Here is a 23,078-nt window from a genome sequence, read left to right as displayed (position 1 = left end):
GAGTCAAAGCAGTTTTAATTGTGAATACTTTCATCTCACCTTAGCTCTATAGTTGGGATCTGCCTGATGTTCAATTAAAAGAGAAACCATATCGGAATGTCCTTCCTGGCCAGCAAGATGAAGAGGTGTGAACCCAGCTTTGGATTCAGCATTTGTCTGAGCACCATATTCGAGTAGCGTCGTTGCAATGTCCATCTGGAAAATAAAATAAAGTGAACTAGATGCACATAAAAGAGGCTTCAAAAGAAGTCTAGCTTTAGAATAGTATAAAACTAAACCTAATTTAGCGTGTTGAAAATGATATCTCGATAATGTTAGAATTTAACTCGCGGGCTCCCACATCTTTTTCCTGTGGAACATCCCAACCTTACTCAAAATATTCAATATTGTTATCCATTAATATTATTGGCTATATTGCTATAAATAAATTATTCTAGCGCCTTTCAGTTAAGAATACAATCCTAGCTAGCCCACAGGACCTCTGCATCTTCTCAAGGTGAATTTGGATTCTACAGGATACAGTTTAGGGGACACTGGTCTAGCTCATTTTTGTATTAAATGAATTTATAACTGGGTACTGACACTTGCTTACTTAGGCCTTCCCACATCGGGTAGTGCATGAGACAACAAGGATGCCTTTCTTGATGACCTCTCCAGTGCCGCACAACCAAAAATCTCCTATTGATAATTTAAACAGCGCAGCATCCTTTCCCAAGAATCGGACTAACGTTGTTTTTTGTCGTCCACACCTTCAAAGGCCAAGAGGGGGGCTGGCACCACGTATCGCGATGAAATAATTTTTTCTTGTGGTTTAGTGCCCGATTCGTTTTGTGTCGGTATCGCATAGACCAATTACTGTTGCCCCGGTTATGTGTAAAATTTTAGAAATTCCAGTTATTGAGGAAATAAACCGAGTGTGTTATACACCCAGCAACCAGTTTGGGTTCAAAAAGGGTAGCAGTAGAGAACATGTGCATCACCTCATCTATAATATTCTCCTCGAGTGTAGTCGGACCGGTGAATGCATCATTAATGCGGGTTTAGATGTAAGTCGAGCGTTCAACTCTGGTCTTCATAGCGAGATGTTGTTGAGTGCAAATAACCGTGGGCTTGACAAGTCGGTAGTCCTCACCTTCCGTAATTTGAATCGAAAACTTCAAGTGAAGGTCAAGATTAGTTTACCGGGTGGGATGAAAATTTCCTCTAATACTATCCCAGCCCGGAAAGGGATCCGTCAAGGAGCTATTTCTTTGCCAACTTTTTACAATAATAGTATAGTTGAAGCTCAGCAAGTGGCTGAGCCTAGTTTTCTGTATCTTGGTCTAGATCTGTCATTATTGAATTACACTGATGATATTCTGAATTTAAGTCGTTCTTTTTCCCGTTTTGAAGAGAATTTTGCGGCGCTGAAAAGTTCATATGAGAAAATTGGTCTGTCTTTCAATGAGACTAAAACTGAGTTTATTTTGTTTAATCGTAAAGGAAGTGATCCGACCCCTGAAGTAAAACTCGGTGACAGAATAGTAAAACCGTTATCAAGCACAGTGTACCTTGGTATCCCTTATTGGTTGGGATGTTAAATCGGCACGTTCTTTGTTAACCGCTGACTTTGCAAGCAAAGTCCAAAAAGCTTACGGTGTGCTTGTCTTTTCAAAAGCTTCATGTAGTCGACAGATTCGGGCCGAGCTGTTTTCGGCGATGGTTACACCACATGTGCTAGCGCTCTCTCCATTTTGGGCTCTTTTATCTGATAAGAATAAACGTACGGTGCGTTCTTGTTTCTTCCGGTTTTGTAAATTTCTCTTGCGAGTGCCTCCTTGGAAGTGTAACACAGAGATTAGTAACCGTTACAATATACCCGACCCGAACACGGTTGTCCAAAAAAGAGTAGAGAGGTTATATACGAGCTTAAGGGGAAATGAACTTTATGATGCTCTCGATATTAGTGTTCATTTGTTGTCCTGTATATATATATATATATATATATATATATATATATATATATATATATATATATATATATATATATATATATATATATATATATATATATATATATATATATATATATATATATACCTGTGCGTTTCTTATTTGTTATTGCTCTATTTTTTTCCATTTTTTACTCCATTAGTGACATTTTGTCTATATTTAGTGGGAAATAAAATTTATTCATTCATTCACTATCCAAGCACGTACCGCAAAATATAGTCGAAGTTTAGAGTATTTTCATTTAGTTTTCTTTAGTTTTTATGAAATATCATACAGTGTTGTTAAGAAAAGAGTCATAAAAGAAAACAAGCCCTGAAAACATAATAATTACAAAATTATGTATTTTTAAGTTGCGAAATTGCACTTCGTTTATTTATTTTCCTCAAAATCAAGAAACATAAAAGATAAGTAAATAAAATAAAGATTTATGAAGAAGAAAAAAAGGCCACGAAAAATAACTAGATAAAATATATAAAATAAAAAAAAATGAATAGAAATTCTTGTGTTTACTAAATTCTGGAAAAAAGGCAAAAGGGACTATTACTGGTGACAAAATACCTATTTTTGTTGTTGTTTAAGATACAACTTTTTCGAAACACAAAACTATTCTAGGGATGGGGATCAACCAAGTATTCCCCCCCCCCGACTCCATTCTGAAGTAAGTACATCATTGGTGCTATCTACTAAACCTTAATGTTTAACTTTTTCATCCTGTTTTGCTACTCAACACATCAAATGCGGAGTAAACTGAGGTAGAAGTGAACACTTTATATATATATATATATATATATATATATATATATATATATATATATATATATATATATATATATATATATATATATATATATATATATATATATATATATTATGTATATATATATATATATATATATATATATATATATATATATATATATTATCCGCAGACTGCACAAAACACCCCAAATGCTCTCAGCGTGGATCGACAGGGCACGTCTCTGACTGCGATAGTAAGTAAAAAGAGCCGGCAGTCTGTTTGAATTGCAATGTGAGGGGCCATACCTGTTATAGTGTACAGTGCCCGGTGAATAAGCCCGCTAAGCTTACAATTAAAGTTGTTCATTCATTAGTACAGTGAACTTGATATCCTGGAACATTAATGGCAATTTCGCTGAAAGACACCCGGTAATATGTGAATTCTGAAGACAACTAGTGTTGTTTGTATCCAAGAGAATTTTTCTATTCCTATGTCAGTGAATCAGCTTGACATTTTCCCTACCCACGTGATGCATACAATCCCCGCTGAGCGCAAACAAACATCGGGTAGGCCCTCCGGTGGGCTTGCAACGTATGTGACGAAATATATTAAATGGAAGGTATTTTTCACATCGCAGAAAATACTTGCTCTCCAGGTGCATAGTTGTGTAGTTATTAATGTATATTTACCGATTGATTATCTTAATGATTGTTCTTAATGTATGTTTGCTCGAAGTATCACTAAGTTGTCTGATTGCCTTCTCCTAATTCGTTCTAAGAAGCTCCTGGCAGTAGTACCAGGGGATTTTAATTGCGGGGTTGGCGCGGAGCCCTCCGATGAAGGAGATCCCGGCTAAGCATCTCGTTAGAGTATTCATGGCCTTTCTAGATGATTCGTTGACTGTGCTAGTTACACAGTCAAACAAATTTCACCGTACACACCTCAGACCTGGACCACGCAATTTGTTCCAAACAGCTAAACCCCACACATTACAGTACACGATACAGCTTACTCCTCTGACCACTTCCCGAACGAGTTCAAAATAAAAACACCTTGTGGTTCTCCTAACACAAGCCTGGCTAAGCATACACCCCTGTCGGCACCAAAAATAAAAATGGTTGAGAGAAAGGATTGGAATAGAATTAACCCTGATGTATATACTGAGGTGAGTGATAGGATTTTACATAAGATAAATATATATATATATAATAAGAATTACATAATAAGAATTACATATTTATATATATTACATAAGATATATATATATATATATATATATATATATATATATATATATATATATATATATATATATATATATATATATATATATATATATATATATATATATATATATATATATATATATATATATATATATGCTGTATGCACATACAGCACTTATTGAATGTGCTGTGCCGACAGTGGCTTTAACAGCCTATGGATGTCTATGATGTTCCTCTTCCTAAAAAACATGTGTGTTTTATAGCTTGAAACTCATCTCTTTCACGTGCTCTCGCTGGATGATCTTTTCAGTCACAATAATTTTTTTCGTGCTTGTTTAGTGATACAGTACTTTGCTTTTAGAGACAAAAACTGAGGAGTTTGAAAGGAAACCTGAGAATATTAGTCCGCTAAAACATCCAGCAGAAGAAGCCTATATATATATATATATATATATATATATATATATATATATATATATATATATATATATATATATATATATAATCATAAAATCAATTACAAGACACATCAACAGGTTGACGGACAAAAAACCAGTCTTAGTCAAAATATGAAGTGTGCTAACATCAGATTAATCTCGTAATTTTATTTTTAAGTTTTTCTATGTACATGGGAGGGGGGGGGGGTTTCAAAGGTTTCGAAGTTTCCAAGGGTTTTCTGTTATATATATATATATAAATATATATAGATAAATATATATATATATATATATATATATATATATATATATATATATATATATCAAAGTAGGCGCATAATTGGTGCTATCTACTAAACCTTAATGTTTATCTATTTAAATATCTTTCGCTACTTAGCATATCAGATGCGGAGTTAATTGAGGCAGAAGAGAGCGCTTATACAAAAAAAAAACGATTGTGAAAAAGTAGGTACCTCATTGGTGCCATCTACTAAACCTTAATGTTTAACTATTTAAACCTCTTTCGCTACTTAGCACATCCAATATGGAGTAAATTGAGTTAGATGTCAGCACTCTACCAGCACATTTGAATTTTCTTTGAATATATTCAAGACACTGTACATTTGTTTCATTATTTACGTCAAAGGACAAATTAGACAAAATCTTTAGCTGAAATGATATATTTATTACGAGAAGATTGACTACTATAAATGATAAACGATACTCAGGAGTCATAAGTACTATTTAGGTGTCATACTTGTGATCGACCTATTCCACAATCCCAGCATTCCATTGAAGTTGGGAGTAGATTAGTAAATTTGGTTCATATGGAAAAAAATGAACACAACACTAACCTGATTTTTCTTTGCAGCAATATGTAATGGAGTATACCCATTCTTGGCAGTAGCATGAGGAGATGCCCCTTTGTCTAAGAGCAGAAGGGCCACATTCTGATGATCATAGTGGCTAGCAACATGCAGTGGAGTCACGCCATTCTGCAAGAGTTATCTATTAATAATACGATTTTAGAAATAATTCACAGATAAACTTTGCAACAATCATTGCATCAAACTTTGCACCAATTCGACACGAAACCAATTCAAACAATATTTTACTATTACCGAATTTTAGCAAGCGCTAATTTGAGCCAATCAGATTTTCCACAGAATTTTCTGACTAGCTCAAACTAGCACACAGATAAATCTCCTTAATAGTAAAATGTCATTGTGAATGGGCCTTAAGAGAATTCAAAAGTAGTTGGGCATAAATTTGATTAGAAAGCAAAGGGACTGAAGAACGAATTTCGCAGACTTATTATCCTTAATGTCAAGTTGTCTTAATAGAAGTGTTGTTTTTCTTTTAAAGCTATCTAGGGGTAGGACAGGATACTTTTAGCGTTAAAATTTTCAGCTATTTCAACTTGATGTGGCAGTTTTGAACTCGACAAAGTCACTCAATACTAGATGACGTTCCTGATTTTTCTGAGACACTATCGCCAGTTAAACCCTTCAATAAGAAAGACAATAAGAGTGCGTGTGGTAAATATAGAGGCATTGGCGCCCATAAGCTAAATCTTAGGGGGGGGGGGCTTAGCTGGTCTAATCGGCACTTCCAACGCTGTATAATAGAAATCTCAAAACAAAAATATAAAATATAAGGCAGCATCATTCAGCCAGGGGGGGGGGGGCGGGAGCCCCCCTCCTGCCCTCCCCATATGGGCACCCATGTATAGAGGCATTAGGTTGGTGTCAGTAGGAAGCAAATTACTATGTACGACGATACTTATTAGACTTGGGATGTTGTAGATAAGTTTTAAGATAAGATCCGTGCGGTTTTAGGAAGGGGAGAGGATGGATTGGCCAAATTTTCTCTCTTAAATTAATAATTGGGAAGTTCCTGAGTCATCACATCCCTTTAATTCTCAGTTTTATAGATTATGAGCAAGAGTTGATTCAGCTGATTGAAGAGCTTTAGCGAAGATCCTATCCTTGTATGGTATATCAGATAAATATAGTAATATGATTAGTGCAATGTACGAGAATACCATTGCAGCAGTTAAGATATTAGAAGCTGATTAGAGGTTAGAAGCTGATTTCGTATTAAATTAGGAGTTAAGCAGGGTTGCGTCCTCTCCCCACTTATATGGATCATTTTGATGGACTTTGACCTAAGGAGCACAGCGAAGGCAATGGGACAACAAAGAATCCAATGGGGAAGTAAAACTCTCGTAGACTTAGATTATGCTGATGATTTAAGGATCCTAGATGAAAATGTAAGCAAAATGAATGAATTTTTAGGGATTTTGAGAGTTAAAAATGCACGAATAAGTTTAAAAATTAATATTAAGAAGACTAAATCGTTAAGATTAGGAATAAGTAAAGGTGGAGAGATGAAGTCAGGCAAAGAGAAGATCGATTAAGTGGGTAGCTTTAATTACCTAGGTAGCATTATTAGTAAAGACGGTGGGTACAGTGAAGATCTTAAAAAAAGAATAGCCAAGGCCCAGTGTTTAAAAAAGTTTGGAAGAATAGGAAGATATGCCTGCGACCCAAGATTAGAATATTGGAAGCTACAGCAATACCGGTGGTCAAGAGTGGTTCTGAAGCATGGGTGCTTCAAAAGACAGAGGAGGATTTGCTAGAGGTTTTCCAGGGAAATTGCCTACGGATTGTTTTGGGTACCAGACTGACTGACCGTATTTCAAGCAGTAGGCTTTACGAAAAGTGTGGTTCAATCCTGCTTTCTGGGGCTATAATGAGAAATAGATTGGGATGACTAGGGCACTTTCTGCGGATGAAAGATGACAGATTGTCAAAGATTGACAATCTGTCAATTAACAGATTGTCGTCCTCGATTTGGGTGAGAGGATGTCATAAGGAAAGATTTGAGATAAATTGGAATTTCCTGGGAGGGTGTAAAGACGGAGGCTAGATTGGGATGGAGGAGGAGCGTACGAAGCTGTGTTTGCCTCAGGCGGCTTGATGTTGCAGTGAGTTGTTAGTAGTAGCAGTAGTAATATAAACATTCGTTTTGCTGTTCTTCCCCTTTTACACTTCGTCTTTTCTATTGTAGACAGTTGTCAAAATAAATGATAACAATAATAAAGCTATAAAAAAGAGGATGACTATTTAGAAAATTGGTTCTTAAAAATTGCACGAACCTATTATATTTCTCTCCCCTTCCCTCTTGGGAAGAATGGTATAATAACTCCAAAAGTTTACCACAGTTTATGGATATAAAACAAAATAAATTGCTAAGCCATTTGCAAGTTTCCAGTGTTTCCACCGTTACCTTTCCTTCTGCATCAACAGGAGAATCCTTTTGGATTAAGAGCTTAGCCACTTTGAGATTGCCGTATTTGGATGCTAAATGGAGAGGAGTAAATCCTTTCTGAGTTGTTGCAGTTACAGCTGCTCCGTGCTCCAATAGCACTGAAGCTACCTGTAAAAGGAGAAGCTTATTATTTAGTTGTTTAAACAAAAAACATTCTACTAGAACTGCTCAGTTTCTATCTAAATAAACTTACTCATCTCCAAGATTTTTAAGCAAATTTTTGATAGATGAAGAATGATAAATACTTTAAAACTTCACTATACTGTCAACTTCACCAGTGAAATAGTTTTTTATTATTATTTTTTTTTTAGTACATTAAATGGAGGTTTAACAAACTGGCCTTAATTATATGTTTTTATCTTTTAATCATTCATATCAATTTGTTTATAGGCTCAAAACATCCATTCAAACGATTATCGTTTATCTTTTAAAAGTTGCACATCTTTTAGAAGATACTAAGAATTAAAACTAAAGTTGAAAATGCCGTTTGTAAAAAGCCTCAAAATTCTACTCAAGTATATCATGATATCGAAGAAAGAAAAAAAAACAGAAGGAGGTAAAAAAAAGTTTGAATTATCTATAGTTTAAATTAAATTATATCCAAGAGGAATAGTTCAATTTACACAGGTAAAATTTCCTGTGAACTTCATGACTAAACTTCTAAAAAAAAAAAGCTACCGATTGAAGAATGTATCCAAATTTACCCAACTGTGCAGTTAAAAAAGAAATAATTTATAATAAGGCAACTTACAACAGATTAGAATACGAGGTGAAAAGTTAAAGTTTATGTTGATGGAAAAATTACCAAGTTGATTTAGTTATAGAGATTATTTTTTACAGAATGAAATTGCATTATTATTGTTTCCTTTTGAACTTTGTATTATCTTGACGGGTTTTAAGTTTTTTCTCAAAAAATAGAGCCACCTAGGGGGAGGGAGGGTCAAAATACTTCTGAGTTTTTCTTAAGGCGGAGGGGGGGGGTCAAAACACTGCAAAATTTGGTTTGAGGAGTGCAGCAATGGAACAGCCTCTTGTGTGCAGCAATGGTAATCGCCATCATTTCAGTTGGTAAAATACTCGATATCTATACAATGAAAAACACGCCAGCAGCAATCCAGTAATTCTGATGCATATTACTCAAAGAAACAACAAGCATTTCTTTTTTTTAGTGTTCTAAAGTTCAAAAAATGAAATAAAAAATTTAAATACCGAAATAATACAAAACAAAATTCTGAAGAGATTAAGATAATATTGAACGTTTGAGAACAGCAATCACAGCCACCAATAATGGGTAACAAGAGAAAAGAGACAAGGGCCAAGTTTAAAAAGAAGACCCAGCTATTAGGCGCAAACGTATCGCATAGCTTTATTATGCCACAAACAAAAAATGTGATTAATGCTATTAAATTGGGGGGAACATGATCATGCCAATATCCCTAAAATTCTATAAATAGGATTTAGTGATGATAATGAAAAATTCAAAAATTTTTAAGCATTTCCTTCAAATGACCATATGCTCTGAAACAGAAACAAAAATAGGGATAGTTTGTAGCTCATTGTGCATAGAAATAACTTTAGAAAATGGATCAGAATATTTTCTTGACGAAAAATAAACATTTAAAAGTTTCTACACTATGGTAAACGCATATGTTAAGCTATTTGGGCTACTTTGATAAAATGCGTATTATATGAACAATACATTATAGACAAAATTTTACATTATACATTACATAATATAACATATTACATTTTATAATGCATTATGACCAAGTATATATATATATATATATATATATATATATATATATATATATATATATATATATATATATATATATATATATATATATATATATATATAACCAAGTCTTGCCCCCCACACACACACACACATCCTTATATGTAGTCTATCTCCGTGCATACGAGTAAATTACATGAAACCTGTATAGTGTTTAGTATTTATGTTAAAGTAATTAAGAGTTCTCTTGGCAATAGAGTCAACAACCGCAAGTCAAGTGTCTAAAATTAAAATTGTTGTCTCCGAAGAATTAATTTTAGACGATTTTCCCTCGTCGACGAGCATTTGAACATGGAACTCCGAAGTGGCAACTTACAACACTCGAATCAGAGGTAGCACAAAATCTTTCTCGAATGATGAAAAATTCGTACTTATATTCTTAACTGCATAAACTATAATTTTCTGTTTTACGATTGTTATTGTTTTGACGTGCTTATGATAGCTTTTGTGCTATTTTAGCACATTTTGATTCCCATTTTAATAATTGATTAAATCTTGTATTTTATGTTTATCCTCTAACATCTGTTTTATTATTGTGGTTGTTCTGACGTGCTTATGCTAGCTTTTGTGCTATTTTAGCCAATAAATCATATTCTATCCAATTACTTGAGAAGAAAATGAGCAAGGATGTGATTATAAGTAAGACATTCAGCTTCAATAAACTACAACTAGACCTTCGTCACATTGATAAGCTGCCGGTGGTTGACACAATTGGAAATACTCCTCCTTCAACACACCACTTCGAGATTCTGCTTTGGCTACTACCCATACATTTTAGGTCAATGTTCAGTATTTCAGGTACATTTCAAGATATACCTTTCACTGAGAAATAAAGGACAGACTTAAACTTTTAAAAACGCATCTTTTACGCGCGGTGCAGATACCGATCTCTGGATTCTTTGCCCTCGGTTGAAAGTGTAATACATGGTTGGGGATAAATCATCCAGCCCTTCCGTGCTTTTCCCCCAGGTTTCTGCGGGGGCTATTTAGAGCTGGGTTGACGATGTCTGAGCTTACAGAGCCACCCCGCTGACCCCTGTCCTAAACCAAATAATCAGCAACACCAGGACCCAAACTCCTGCCCCAGAGGGCATAGGACTCCTAGTTTAGCGCACCAAATATAGAAAATAAATTTAAGATCTACAGAAATCATGTAAATATTGGCACCAAATTTGTTACAAGTATTTCTAATTATTCTTTACAATAAAAGATAGAAATTACTTTGACTACTGAATTGAATATAAAGTACTGAATACTAAATTTTTTTGGTCATAATAAAGATTTAGAAGTTGAAGATTTCTGTACATGTTGATTTTGGTCATGGGAGCACCTTAAGCCCATAGGTTACACCTGAAGCTGAATTTCAAAAATTTTGACCATGATTCTTTCATAATAGCCATGTATGAGCTACTCACAGGCCAAAAGGGTTACGTCCACAAAACAAACAAAAACAAGATATATCACTGGTTTTAGTTTGATCCACTAACCACCGAGTAGGGGGTTGAGTTTAAACACAATTTTAATTTAGGTTTAGCCAAATCGCTTTCCAAAAAAGGGTTTGTACCTAAATGCCATTGTTCAATTAGTCATTCAAGTGAATTAATCTTTATTTTCCAAAAAAATACCTCTGATAGAAAGTAAAGGGTTAATCAGTTACTGTGACACTAGAATCTCAGTATATATACGAAGTGGATCAAGTCAATTCGAATTCCAAACATCTTCACTTTGTCTCCAAATCTTAAACAATATTTGATGTAGATCAAGGTTTTATTATTTCATTGAGATAGGAAGAGGAGTTATAAAATTGAATTAAGAGTGCATCAGATTTATTTCAGCAGGTAACAAAAACAGCTATTTATTGACGAAAGCTATTGCACTGGGTACAACATAAGAATTATCCAAACCTAAACTATAAAAGAAAAAATTATAATACAGAAAAAGTACGTATTTTAAGGACTTAGTTCTATGTTAATACGAGCTAACATCTTTCCTTTTTGATAGGTAGCAAACAAGCTTGCTGGTATCAGTTTTTCATTTTGTGGAGATTCATTTTGTGACGATGCTTGCGGAAGGACTATGGAGATTTTTTTTTTTTTTTTTTTTTTTTCCTTTACAATTACCCAAGAATGTTTCCGGGGGGGGGGACAAAAAATATTTCATTTGAAAATTTGAATAAGAAGTGTCGAAAATTTCAGGAAGATTTTGGGTTCGGAGAGGGGTGGGGTAGTCTTGTCAAATAATAAAAGATAGCGTTTTTTGTTGGAGTGTCAATAAGCATAAATGAAGCAGTTCCCTTTTCCATTTCTTGTCTTACAGTATCAAAATCATGAGCAACTTTTACAACGGTTCTCAGTCGTAATTTCTATTCTATAATATTGGTAGAAAAAGATTGATCTTTTTTCTATCAATTTGTTTTTCAACATTTTTACCTCTCAATTTCAAGCTGAAACACCTACTTTTCTCCAAATCTCTATAGATGTCCAATCAATCAATTTTATTTTGAAGATCCTTAAAAACTACGTTGGGTAAGGAATTGGTCACTCCCCTAATCCTCCCCTGAGTGTGGCTATGAAGTAAAAATGAGAGAAGTGCACGAAAATCAGAATCTCTGCAAAATGGAAAACCTACATGACGAATTAAGCATAAGAGAGAATTACCAAATAACGAACTAGGAATTAGTCAGAGACGATGTCAAAAATCAATTATGTTAGATAAAATAAGGGTATATGTCCATCAAACAATATCATTATTAGATAAGCTTGAAAAAGTGAAAAAAGAAATAGAAAAAGTGAAGAAATTAAAAAGGAATAGAACGCGTCTTACGTACAACCAAAGCCATGAATTTTTACATTTACAAGACTTCTGGTTTTGGCTATACATTGAATAGAAGCTGCCAATTTTGGAGCTTAAGTTGCACATCCTCAGGAACTGACTCTCTTGGCTGATTGCCAATACAAAAATGGGCAAGGCACTTATCGTAACTCAAAAACGATTAAGAGTCACACACAAGGGACTAAGTTTCATAATTATAATTCTTACCAAATATTTTAGCAGGTTACGTTAGACGTATATTTGAAGTTTATTTTGTTGTTGTTTTTTTTGCGTCAGATCAAACCATGAAACTGAAAAATTGAAGCGCACATTTTTTTAAAGAAGAAAGACTTAAGCTGGGATTATTCCACGATGAACGATTTAGTATGATAAGATCCTCTTTTTCGTTATACTTTTAGCATATTTTTATCCTACATAAGTAATTTGTAATTAAAGTAACTCGTTAATTGTAAACTGAATTAAAGGCGTATGAGGTACTGAATTAGAAATTGAGCATATCCACTGATCACCAAACCAAAAATAAAGGAAAAATACAGGGACATTCCAATTCAGAAATTGGAATGAAGGCACAGCACAACAGAACATCCAAATCTAACAAAATCATCATAACAGATATAACACTAGTCCTTTGTAGTCACGGTTTATTGAAACAATGCCGGGATCTTGTCTTTAATCCTGACTAGAATATATTCCCTAATGATGCGACTCGTTAATTTTTTAGACAAGGATGAGACAAGTACCTCATCTTGACCCTCTTTAGCCGCTACGTGAAGAGCAGTATAGAGGTCCTTGGTAGTTGCATCAACACTTGCGCCGTGCTGAAGAAGAAGCATAACAATATCAACGTTTCCAAGCCTTGCAGCAATGTGAAGAGGAGTTTGTTGTTCCTAGAAAGGAAAAGAACAATGTTAGACGTTCTGTTGAGCATTTTAACTCGAAAGACAAAGCTCGAGATGCGTGCCAAGTTATTCAAAATTGTTTCTTTTTTTGTGCTTATTTGTTTTTATATGTACATAAAAACTATTGATTTTTTGCATATATTTCTTTTTATATGCACTTAGTTATATGAACCCAAGTACTAATGGTTACGATTGTTGTGTTATCTCCAAAGAAAAAAAAGACTATAATTCCAAAGCGATAAGTCGCAAAAAAAAATTATAAAAACCATTGAAATAAACAAAAGAAAATTAAGCAAAAATGTTGCTTACCATTCTTTGACACCTTTAAACTAATAAGTAAATGTTAATAAAATCGTATAATACCCTAAAAAGAGAGAGAGAGAGAGAGAGAGAGAGAGAGAGGGGCGATAGGGGCGGTGGAGTTCGGCTGACTTTGAATTAATTTGCGGCAATTCTTCTTTGCGTCAACCCCAAAGTTGGAGCTTTTATTTTCTCATGTGGTTAAGGATTTCGATTTTCCTAGTTAGAAATCACGCAGGGCTTCCACTATCCACCAATTTTCCGGGATTTCTCCGAGGATCTGTGTCACCCAGAAAAGAATTTGGTTCCCCGAATCCCAAAAATCACCCAATCCCGTGGACTCTTTAGGGTGGACTCCGAGCTACCAAACCTAGAAAGCTCAGTTGATATGCGGTTTGTGGCAACAATGGCCTTGTCACTACGAAAGGCTATGCCCACCCACTGGAGTGCGACTAAAGCTCTCCTGGATAGTGTTATTGCCAATAAAGTTGGAATATGCAGAGTTCTGAAAAGAATGGATAAAAGACTGGGATGGGACTGGGAGTTGCTAGGTGAACTTGCAACCTTTCTAACCGTTTTCAGATACGCCGTGGAGGTTATGGAAGGATAACTGTACCCTACACTAAGAGTAGCTCTGGTTTGTAGAGCAGAAATTGAAGAGCATCTTGTTGACAAAGTGTCAGATTCAGCAGCGATCAAGATCCTAAAGCGAAGCCTCAGAGAGAAGCTAAACTTCAGGTTTCCTATTGACGATTACATGATCGGGGCTGTATTACTTGACTGTGAAAATTTTCAGTTGACAGCTATAATCACCACGTCGGTTTTCTGAAAGTTTCAAGAAAAAATCTTTTTCCATTCTCGAGTTAACGTTTCCACATACGGACAAAAGGACATTACGATCTCATAGGTAATTACATGTTTTCACATAGGATCCCAAAAATAGTCGATCTGAAGTAGAAATGGCCGACTGAAAGCCGATCCTTTCCATTTTCCTGAAAATTGAGTGTAAAATACTGCATACTCGCCACAAGTCTCGTGCGATTTCTCGCGGTATTAATTGCACATAAAATGTCGCAAGAACACAAGTCCGAAATTAGAAAGTCGCGAAAACTGCAGAGCTAATTCCGTAATTTCTGAAGAACAGTTAAATTCAGACAAGCTCTTGGTGATGATGCTTAGGCTTCAAGGCTGAAGAAACATTGCCAAAAACAAGAAGGCTGAAAGAGAGGGTAAGGAGGTTGTCTAAAAAATAAGAAGGGAGTCGAGAAGCGCTAGAAACACTCAGGAATCAAATTGCACTATACTTTACCCTTTTAAGAACATGAGAAGAAGCTGAAGACGACGGTGACTGCAACATTCTTCAGTTCTGGAGACACAATCGCGATAGCATTCCGTATGTCACCGCATTTGCCAGAAAGTTATTGTCTATTCCTGCGACTAGTGCAACCGTAGAAAGACTATTTTCGGTGGCAGACCTGGTAATAGTGCAGAAGAGAAGCAGCCTCAGTCCACAGAGAGGATAAGTTGATTTTCATTCACGATAACTATAGCCACATCCAGCAGTTCTAATAAGACTTCCAAAGTTTGCCTGAAGGAGTTTTTTTCGACTTACACTAATATTAAAGTTTTTACCCAGATAAATGATGAGTCTTGTCATACGGTATTTGAAGTTTTGTATATAGTAATACTCGATGAAAAAAAAAACTACTAATTTTGATAATTATTTATGTTAGGAATACATAGCTGTAAGATACTTCAACTATTATGCAAGGGTTCTAAAACACCACATCCATTTCGTTTCTACCAAATTTCTACTTATTTTGATGAATAACGAAGAAGACCAGCGTCCAGCAAGCGACTCGCGAAGTTTCGAACTCATGAATAGGCCCGAATTGGTTGTAAATTAAAGCTGGGATTTGAGAAACATTGATGAAAACATTAATGTTTGCGGTAAACATTGATCGCGCCGGTGGCGTGCCGCCGACATTTTACCGGTTGCGGCACGGAAAAATCATCGGCGGCGCGCCACCGCTTCTATTTTTAGCTCTGCCACCGTCGGTCTTCCCTTATCGGCGTGACGCCGGGGTCTAATCTCTACGCACTTTAAAGAAAACAGAGACCAATCGTCCGATAAGTGCCATTCGTCACACCGAAAACAACCTTCTTTGGCAAACTATTTTTGGCGATCACTTGAACCAGTTTAAATGTGAATTGCTTCCTGATATTTCAATAATGTTTAGCTTTCTACTAAAGGGGGGGGGGGGGCATCTCCTAAACGTGTTAATTATTACCCACTTTGGAGCATTATCTACTTAGCGTTGACCGTACATTAGATCGATGATTGGCTTGGTAATTATGGTAATCTCTACCCAAAATATAGTATGTGTTTTTTAACAATAAAGATAAGTAAATTGAGAGAAGGGAGGGGCAATTTGGGAGGCAATCATTCAAAACAAGTTAAATATAGGGGAATTATATGGAAAATACAATAAATTATAGGAACGTATTGCGACCCTTACGTTGAGTTGTAAATGACTTGAGCCACATTGTTCCTCCAGACAATTATAATAAAAGAATCTTGCGAGTTCTGAGGTACCCTTCTTCCGCAAGGAAACTTCTTATCGGTATCTTTCATTACCCCAAAATTCTCGGGGGTAGGGGGGAGTTACTTAACAGCAATATTTAATGATAAAATCAAAACGGACGCCGCAAGTGGAATCAATCAATTTTCTTGTTTCGATCAAGTTGTACGCAGAGCGTAGAGCTTCAAAATGTAAAATCTAAAGTCCAAAAGGTCCATTATGGCGTTCCACAGGGATCAACGTTATGTTCATTTTTATTGTTTGAGAATGTAAATGGCCTTAATGCAACTACTAAGGATCTAGATGGTTCCCTGGAGTAACATGACTCTAGAATAAAAGTGATTTTGCCTAGCTTCGTGGATGAAACACAATAAACTATAATAACCACTACAGAAAGGAATTATTGACTTTAAAAAGGAATTGCATAGTTGCGTATGAAAATAGATTAGAGTAAATAAACTTTTATTGAATGATGTAAAAAAAAATCTTAGCTTAGGAAATGTTGTTGAACTATTACTCGAGTTACAAAAGGAATTCGAGGATAAAAGACAATCAATTGGGTGATGTAGTGACGTCGGAGAAAAATCAGTAATGTATCTTGGGGTAGTTTTTCATGAACAAAATAGTTAGTGATATATTTATTTAATTAACTTTAACAAAAGTTTAAATACAAAACCAATATGATTCACCCAAAACCAAACGGTTGACGTGGGAACCAAACGGTTATTGATGAATGGTTGACGAATGACCATATTGGATTAATTGGTCCTAAACTAGCAAAGAATATCGGTATAGTACGTAAATTGAAGCATATCTTTCAACCAGTTGTTTTACGGATATTATACCTTGCATCAGTACATCCCTATATCATCTATTGTGTGAATGGCTGTCATCTACTTTCCGTTCGCATATTTTACCAGAAAAAGCTTTGCGGTTATAGTGTTATAAAACCGGAAGAATTGTTAAGAGATGACTAGAAACGTTGTTAATCCGAGTTTATTTTATCCGAGTTTATTTCATGTTGATTTTAAAACTGCCACTATTCCAGATTATTTTTCACTTATCTTAAAGCAAGATCGCGCGGATATTGTAAACGGAATTCTACGGCAACCGAAAAGTGTAGCGACGAGATCTTAATTTTCTGTCCATCAAATTGGACCTGAATATGGAATTATCTTCCAGATGAATCAGACTTAATGGAAGATACAAACCTATCGGATGTTTATTGCGATAAAAATTAAAATTTCGATAAGCGGAGCAAATTACTTACTCTAGCTCTTGCGTCAACCTGAGCACCATTCCTGAGGAGAACACGAACAATATCTGACTGATTAGCTCTTGCTGCTAAATGGAGAGGAGTTTCTCCTCGAACTGTCGGTATGTCTGGTCCTGCTCCATTTTGAAGAAGAAACAGAACGATATTCATACATCCCATAAAACTAGCAACATGAAGAGGGGTTAATCCACTCTAGGAGAAACAAAAAAAAATCATTAACATTCAAAAGAAAAAGGATACAACATAATAAAAAGTAAGATTAAACTTTTATGAGAAAGCATCCAGAAAGAAATAAGCTAAACTTTTGAGCAACCAAAAAATTAAAGTAGATTATATAGCAGATTTTCCTCCGTTCTTGACTTGAGGATATAACTAACCTAAAAACAGAGTTGTCAAGTTAGGAAATTAATAACGCCACGCCTGACTCAAACTTGTAGGAATTTTATGTCTTGATTCAGGCACCTGTTTTATCTTTAGTACTCTAAAATCAAATAAATCGTACTCATGAACTATACAGCAAGAGGGGCCAATACCAATAGCTCTTAATCAAAACTCTAGAAAAACGGATGTTTGGAAACAATATAAACATTAGTCAGAATTTTAACTTTATGCTGATTCCAAACATGTAAAATTTATTCAGTTTTAATGTGCCCAAAAGTTATTAGCGTACAGTCAAATTTAAATAGTTTGCGTAAACGGGGAATAATACCCCTAAGAAGTGATCCAATTTTGATGAAAATTGGACACTTAAATCCTGAATGCCCAAGAACCTACTAGCAGAGTTTTTAAGCCCCTAGCTAAGAAAATGCGAAGTTTCATATTTTCCGTGTCATGGGTGCTTTTTTTCACCAGAGATTACAGTGAGCTAGTCGTCGCATAATTTAGAGAAACATTGGAACCAAAATCGTGAAACCTAGCTATGAAGAAAAAAACTCTTCGTGGATATTTCATTATAAAATTATCTTTATAAATAACAAGAGTTTCAAGGATTTTAAGGGAGTCCAATATCCCTGATTTCCCCTTTATAGCAGGCTGCCATTTTTAAATGTTCTTTTTCTTGGCGTGTTGCCATGGTGTTGTAATCAAATTCTTGGAAAATTCTAATTTACTAAATTGAAGAGTTTCGAATTTACTGGAAAATAAAAGTTCTCAGTAAGCCATAAAATCTCATTTACACTACTCTTAACCTTAATTTCTCTTGGCAACCAAAACTTCATAAACAACTAGGATTCATACTCCAGCCAACAAACTTATTATTCTGTTATCAATAACAGCAACAAATCAAACACCTAATAAGTTCTACTGTCTGTTGCAGATCTAATATATTGAATAAGAACAGAAACTTGTTTTTCTGTGAAGAACAGAAACGGAAACAAGTATACCATATGTGAATTTTTTCATGATATTTCAAAAGGTCTTAAGTTACAGAACATAATTTTACAGGAGATTGGAAATGCTCAAAACTAAGCAATGGGTTTTTTGGCTTATTATTATCCAACAGTCCTTCAAAGACAGATTTTTAAGACTTAATATTTTTTTTACGACAATTTAATACTCATGACACAGCAAAATTAAATTTTACCAAATGCAAAACTTTCTAAGAGTTTCTACCAGGTATGGAAAAAGTTACAAAGCTGCCAGTAGCAGAATTTGATAGAATTCCAAAAGTTGCCGACACTTTAGCAGCACACCTTGTGTTTTGACAGCTTTTCTTTGAGCAAAAGTATTTTATAAGTAAAAATGGCATTTTCAGACAAAATCTTTCAACAAATTTGAAAACCACCAAATAGCGTTGCCACTATAGGACCCCACTTTTTGCACGGCGGGTGTCTACAAGTAAGGAAGTGGGATATTCCGCATTTTTTCGAGAAAACCGAAATTTCTTAGTATTTCTTGAACCAAGAAAGACAAAAAAAATATTAAACCGTTCGACGGAAAGTGTTGAATTCAGCAACGTGCGCTGCAAATCTCAGTTTGACAAAATTATCGCAAGAAAACTTAAAAAAAAAGAAAAGAAAACTAGTAACTTCGTTTTGCACTAACGACGGTTGAGGGGAAACTACCGAGATGTCTGCATTTTTTCTTCTTCTTAATTTTTACTAGCTTTTTCTTGAATTACCCAGCTTTTCTTTGTTGTCCTACGGTTTTTCGTTTCTTCATACTTTGCCAGCGTTGTCTCAGAAAATCAAACCAAAAACGTCAAATAACGTTTTGAACAACCGCACCCGATTTATTCTTGTAAGCTAGCGTATCGGAAGACTAATTGAGTATTTTTACAAATACTCCGTGTTTAAAGTAAGATACAGGTCAGATTTTCAATCTTGTACCCATTCTTATCCCAAGAATTATCTGTAGATGCAGCTCACATTGGGGTTTAGAGCCAACAAAAGGAGTGATGTAAACTACTCTGGAGTATAGGAGCCATTTGGCAAGTGGATCCTCAATCTAGATACCGCTGCGCCCAAAACGAAAGGGCTTAGCTAAAATTTTCATAAATTTATAGAGGAGCATCTTTTCTTTACCGATTTAAAAAAGAAAAACCTAAATAAAGCAAATAGATTTAAAGAAGTATACAATCAGAGCCGTGGTTCTAGGCCTGGGCAGGGTGGCAGCTACCCCCCCCCCCCCCCCGCCCAGTTTTTCTGACATCTGACATTGAAATCCTTTTATTTTGTATTTTTACACTCCTGTGGCATACCTTCCCCCCTCCAGATTATGAGGTCAAAAACCGCTACTGTTTATAGCTAAATAACAGGGATTCAACTTGGAAAGTAATGCATATAAGTAGTTTGAGCAGGATACAATAAAGTATACATTGTATCAATTATAACTGGGACAATCTCTCTAATCCCTTACGAAGCAAATATCAGCTACGAAGAAAACTAGAAAATTCTTCCTCGATTTCTAACTTTTTTTTTCAAAAAAGAGCCACTGTTTCGTTTTGAGCATTTGATATGTAAGAAGGTAACATTAAAGGATGTGTGAAATATAATTAGTGGCTGATAAATGTAATTGGAATTAAAAAAACATGATACTATTACACAGCAGGGAAGATTCCTCGGGGTAATGGAATGAATTAAAAATTGAAGAAAAATCAAGGCTAGATATTTCGCTAAATAAAATCTAATCATACTGCAAGATATTAACCCGAGTTTGTGGGGTTTCATACACAAAGACAGTTAAAAATTTCCCTTTTGCTACATAGATATAAATGAAGAGAATTTAACTAACTAAAATTTGAAATTCCAATAGATTTTTCATTAATAGAAACAAAATTACATATAACTGTATTTGAATCGCATCCTTTTTTTGCAAAACAGAATAAATCAGATAAGGGACTTACTTCAGTAGTAGCTTCGATGGATGCTCCGTGTTTCAAGAGAAGTTCAACAACCTATGAAAGGATAGTAAATGTTAGATTTTGAGGTACTTGGGCACTATATGGACATTTCTAAAAAGTCAAGTTTGGTTAATGCTAATGAAATAAAACAAAATAGGATGAATATATAATAGTTCATAAACAAATTTGGGCTATATATTTGCACATTAGGGGGGGGGGGATAAAGCATTCTATATATTAAATATGAAACCAAACCTAACCTAGGTACCTTTTTCTCCCCCTAAACCCCAAAAACAACAGTTTAAATATCGTATACGCAATGAAAACTCCGCTATGCATTCCATTACTCTATAGCGCTGTCTTGAATTAACCCGTCGAAAACGGGTTTTTCGTGACTGGTTTCCTTGTAACTGCCCATATAATGCCCAAGTACCGATTTTAAACATAAACAAAGAAACAAAAAACGCAAAATACATGACATAGTACTGTGTAGTTGAAAGTGAGAATGGTGACGAGGAGAATGTGGCATACTTTAATCAAAAAAATAAATTTATTCCCATTAACTAAAATTGCAACAAAAATCGGAGCACCTGCCAAGGATTTGAAATATTGTAATAATGAAAGCTTCAATTACAGCCTAAGGTCATTAAGTCCAGACTAGACGCTAATAAACTCTAATAACGCTAAAATTCTAATAAACGCTAATCCACAATTAAAGAAAAAACCGAAAAAATAAAGTCAAAGATGAAAAATATCAAAATTTATAGCATATTTCAATTGCATGGGACGGGTCAGCTAGAATAAAAGCGCATAAAAAATTATTTTAGGAAGACAAGACTCTAGAGCGTTAATGACAAGTTACAGCGAATTTACAACAAAAACAGTCACGCTATTGTTTTTTTTTTTAATGAAAACAGGAACGATAACGAAAAGTAGCCCATTATATGTCTAACTTATGAGAGTTGGACAAGGGGTATGTTTGGGGTCTAATCTTTCATAGTGAAGTAACTATGTCGGACTGATTACTATCACTTTTAAAGTTCAGTATTTGATTATTCTTTGTTTACAACATCACTTTCCATAAAGAGGTAAGAATACGATCGATTTGTACCCAAACTTGTCAGCTGTCTGCAATCCAAATTTCAATTGTCCTGCAAAGGCAGGTTTGCCCAGGGAGAAGTTCTAAGTTTGAGATTTTTTCCATGCAAAATGATGAGAACTTGTGGATTAATGGATGGTTATTGTAAGTATTACCCGAGTGTTTATATGCTGACTTTACCTTCAAATCTACAAGGGATACAAACTGGTATTTAATTCTTTTATTAAAACGACGGTGCGCTCTTTTGTCAGTTTTTTGTCTACGATTACAATTAAATCTATTTTTTATGCTGGTCTGTTTTTTTGTTTTTATTGTGAAATAGGAATTCGGCCCAGCCGGCCTCGTGATAGCTATTTTTAAAATAAATTTTATCATATCGAAGCTATTCAGATCAAAGCTAGACCAGAATTCTAGACAGGAAAATTATTTGGTAATTAAACATCTTTTTATTTCTTGATATTTTTCATTTGAGGCAGATTTTTCCTCTTAATTTAGGAATATATTTTTTTTCTAAATCCAACACAAAGATTATCTTTAGAATTCAATAAAACTTTTGATTGAAAATCAACATTGTCATCTATGAAGAGTAAGGAAAAGTTTATTTTCCCGTTTGTTAAGAATGAGAGATCGAGATTATGTATAAGGTATCAAATCCTCCTCACTGCTAAAACATGCAAGTTATTTCGACTAATAACCGAGCCACTGTCGTTGTTCATAATTTAAAGAAAATAGCTCTTTCAGCCTACAGTAGCAGGCTATTCTAACAAAATTGTGAATCATTTGATGATTTTAATCTATCCCAATTAATTTTTTTTCAACCTTTGTCAAAAGTCGATGTCTTGTCTACTGTGTTTATTCAACATAAAAATTTATTCATCTTTTTAAAAGATAAGATCAGTTTCCAAAGCTATGACCTGAGAAATCCCACCTACAATCGCTGTTCAAGTTTAGCTACGTGATAACCAGCATGTTTCCTTTTGTCTGTGGATTCTCTTCATATTCCACGGCTATATTCTATGACAATTAATCTTTCAGTTTTTCCTACAGTATCTATGACTTGAATTTAATTCCGTTTCTGAGCTCGACTTACTGTTTAAAATCTTCTAGATAAGTCATTAGGAAGTTCGTAGTGCAATCCATTAACGATTCTGCCATTTGGCAACTTTCCCATTTCTAATAATTTGAAAATGTCTTGAAGAAATTACAAGCACAAAAAATAGTACGT

The 23,078-nt window shown here is 34.7% G+C and overlaps 1 protein-coding gene across 9 annotated transcripts in view; it reads right to left on the bottom strand.

The window, feature by feature from the left end:
- LOC148952344 (uncharacterized) overlaps positions 1-23,078 on the bottom strand; it is a 363,983-nt gene that overhangs the window by 203,899 nt on the left and 137,006 nt on the right. For all 9 annotated transcript variants that reach the window (XM_089089795.1, XM_089089796.1, XM_089089797.1 and 6 more), the window contains 6 exons: positions 20,758-20,808; positions 17,409-17,606; positions 13,098-13,244; positions 7,686-7,835; positions 5,249-5,389; positions 40-195 (listed from right to left, as the gene is read on the bottom strand). In XM_089089795.1, the coding sequence (XP_088945921.1) occupies positions 40-195; positions 5,249-5,389; positions 7,686-7,835; positions 13,098-13,244; positions 17,409-17,606; positions 20,758-20,808 (843 nt within the window). The remainder of the gene's footprint in view (positions 1-39; positions 196-5,248; positions 5,390-7,685; positions 7,836-13,097; positions 13,245-17,408; positions 17,607-20,757; positions 20,809-23,078) is intronic.

Source organism: Artemia sp. Qi Xiang Cuo, chromosome 5 (assembly GCF_049724085.1).
Source record: "Artemia sp. Qi Xiang Cuo chromosome 5, ASM4972408v1, whole genome shotgun sequence".
NCBI classification, from domain to species: Eukaryota; Metazoa; Arthropoda; class Branchiopoda; order Anostraca; family Artemiidae; genus Artemia; species Artemia sp. Qi Xiang Cuo.
This window is presented reverse-complemented; position numbering and strand designations above follow the sequence as displayed.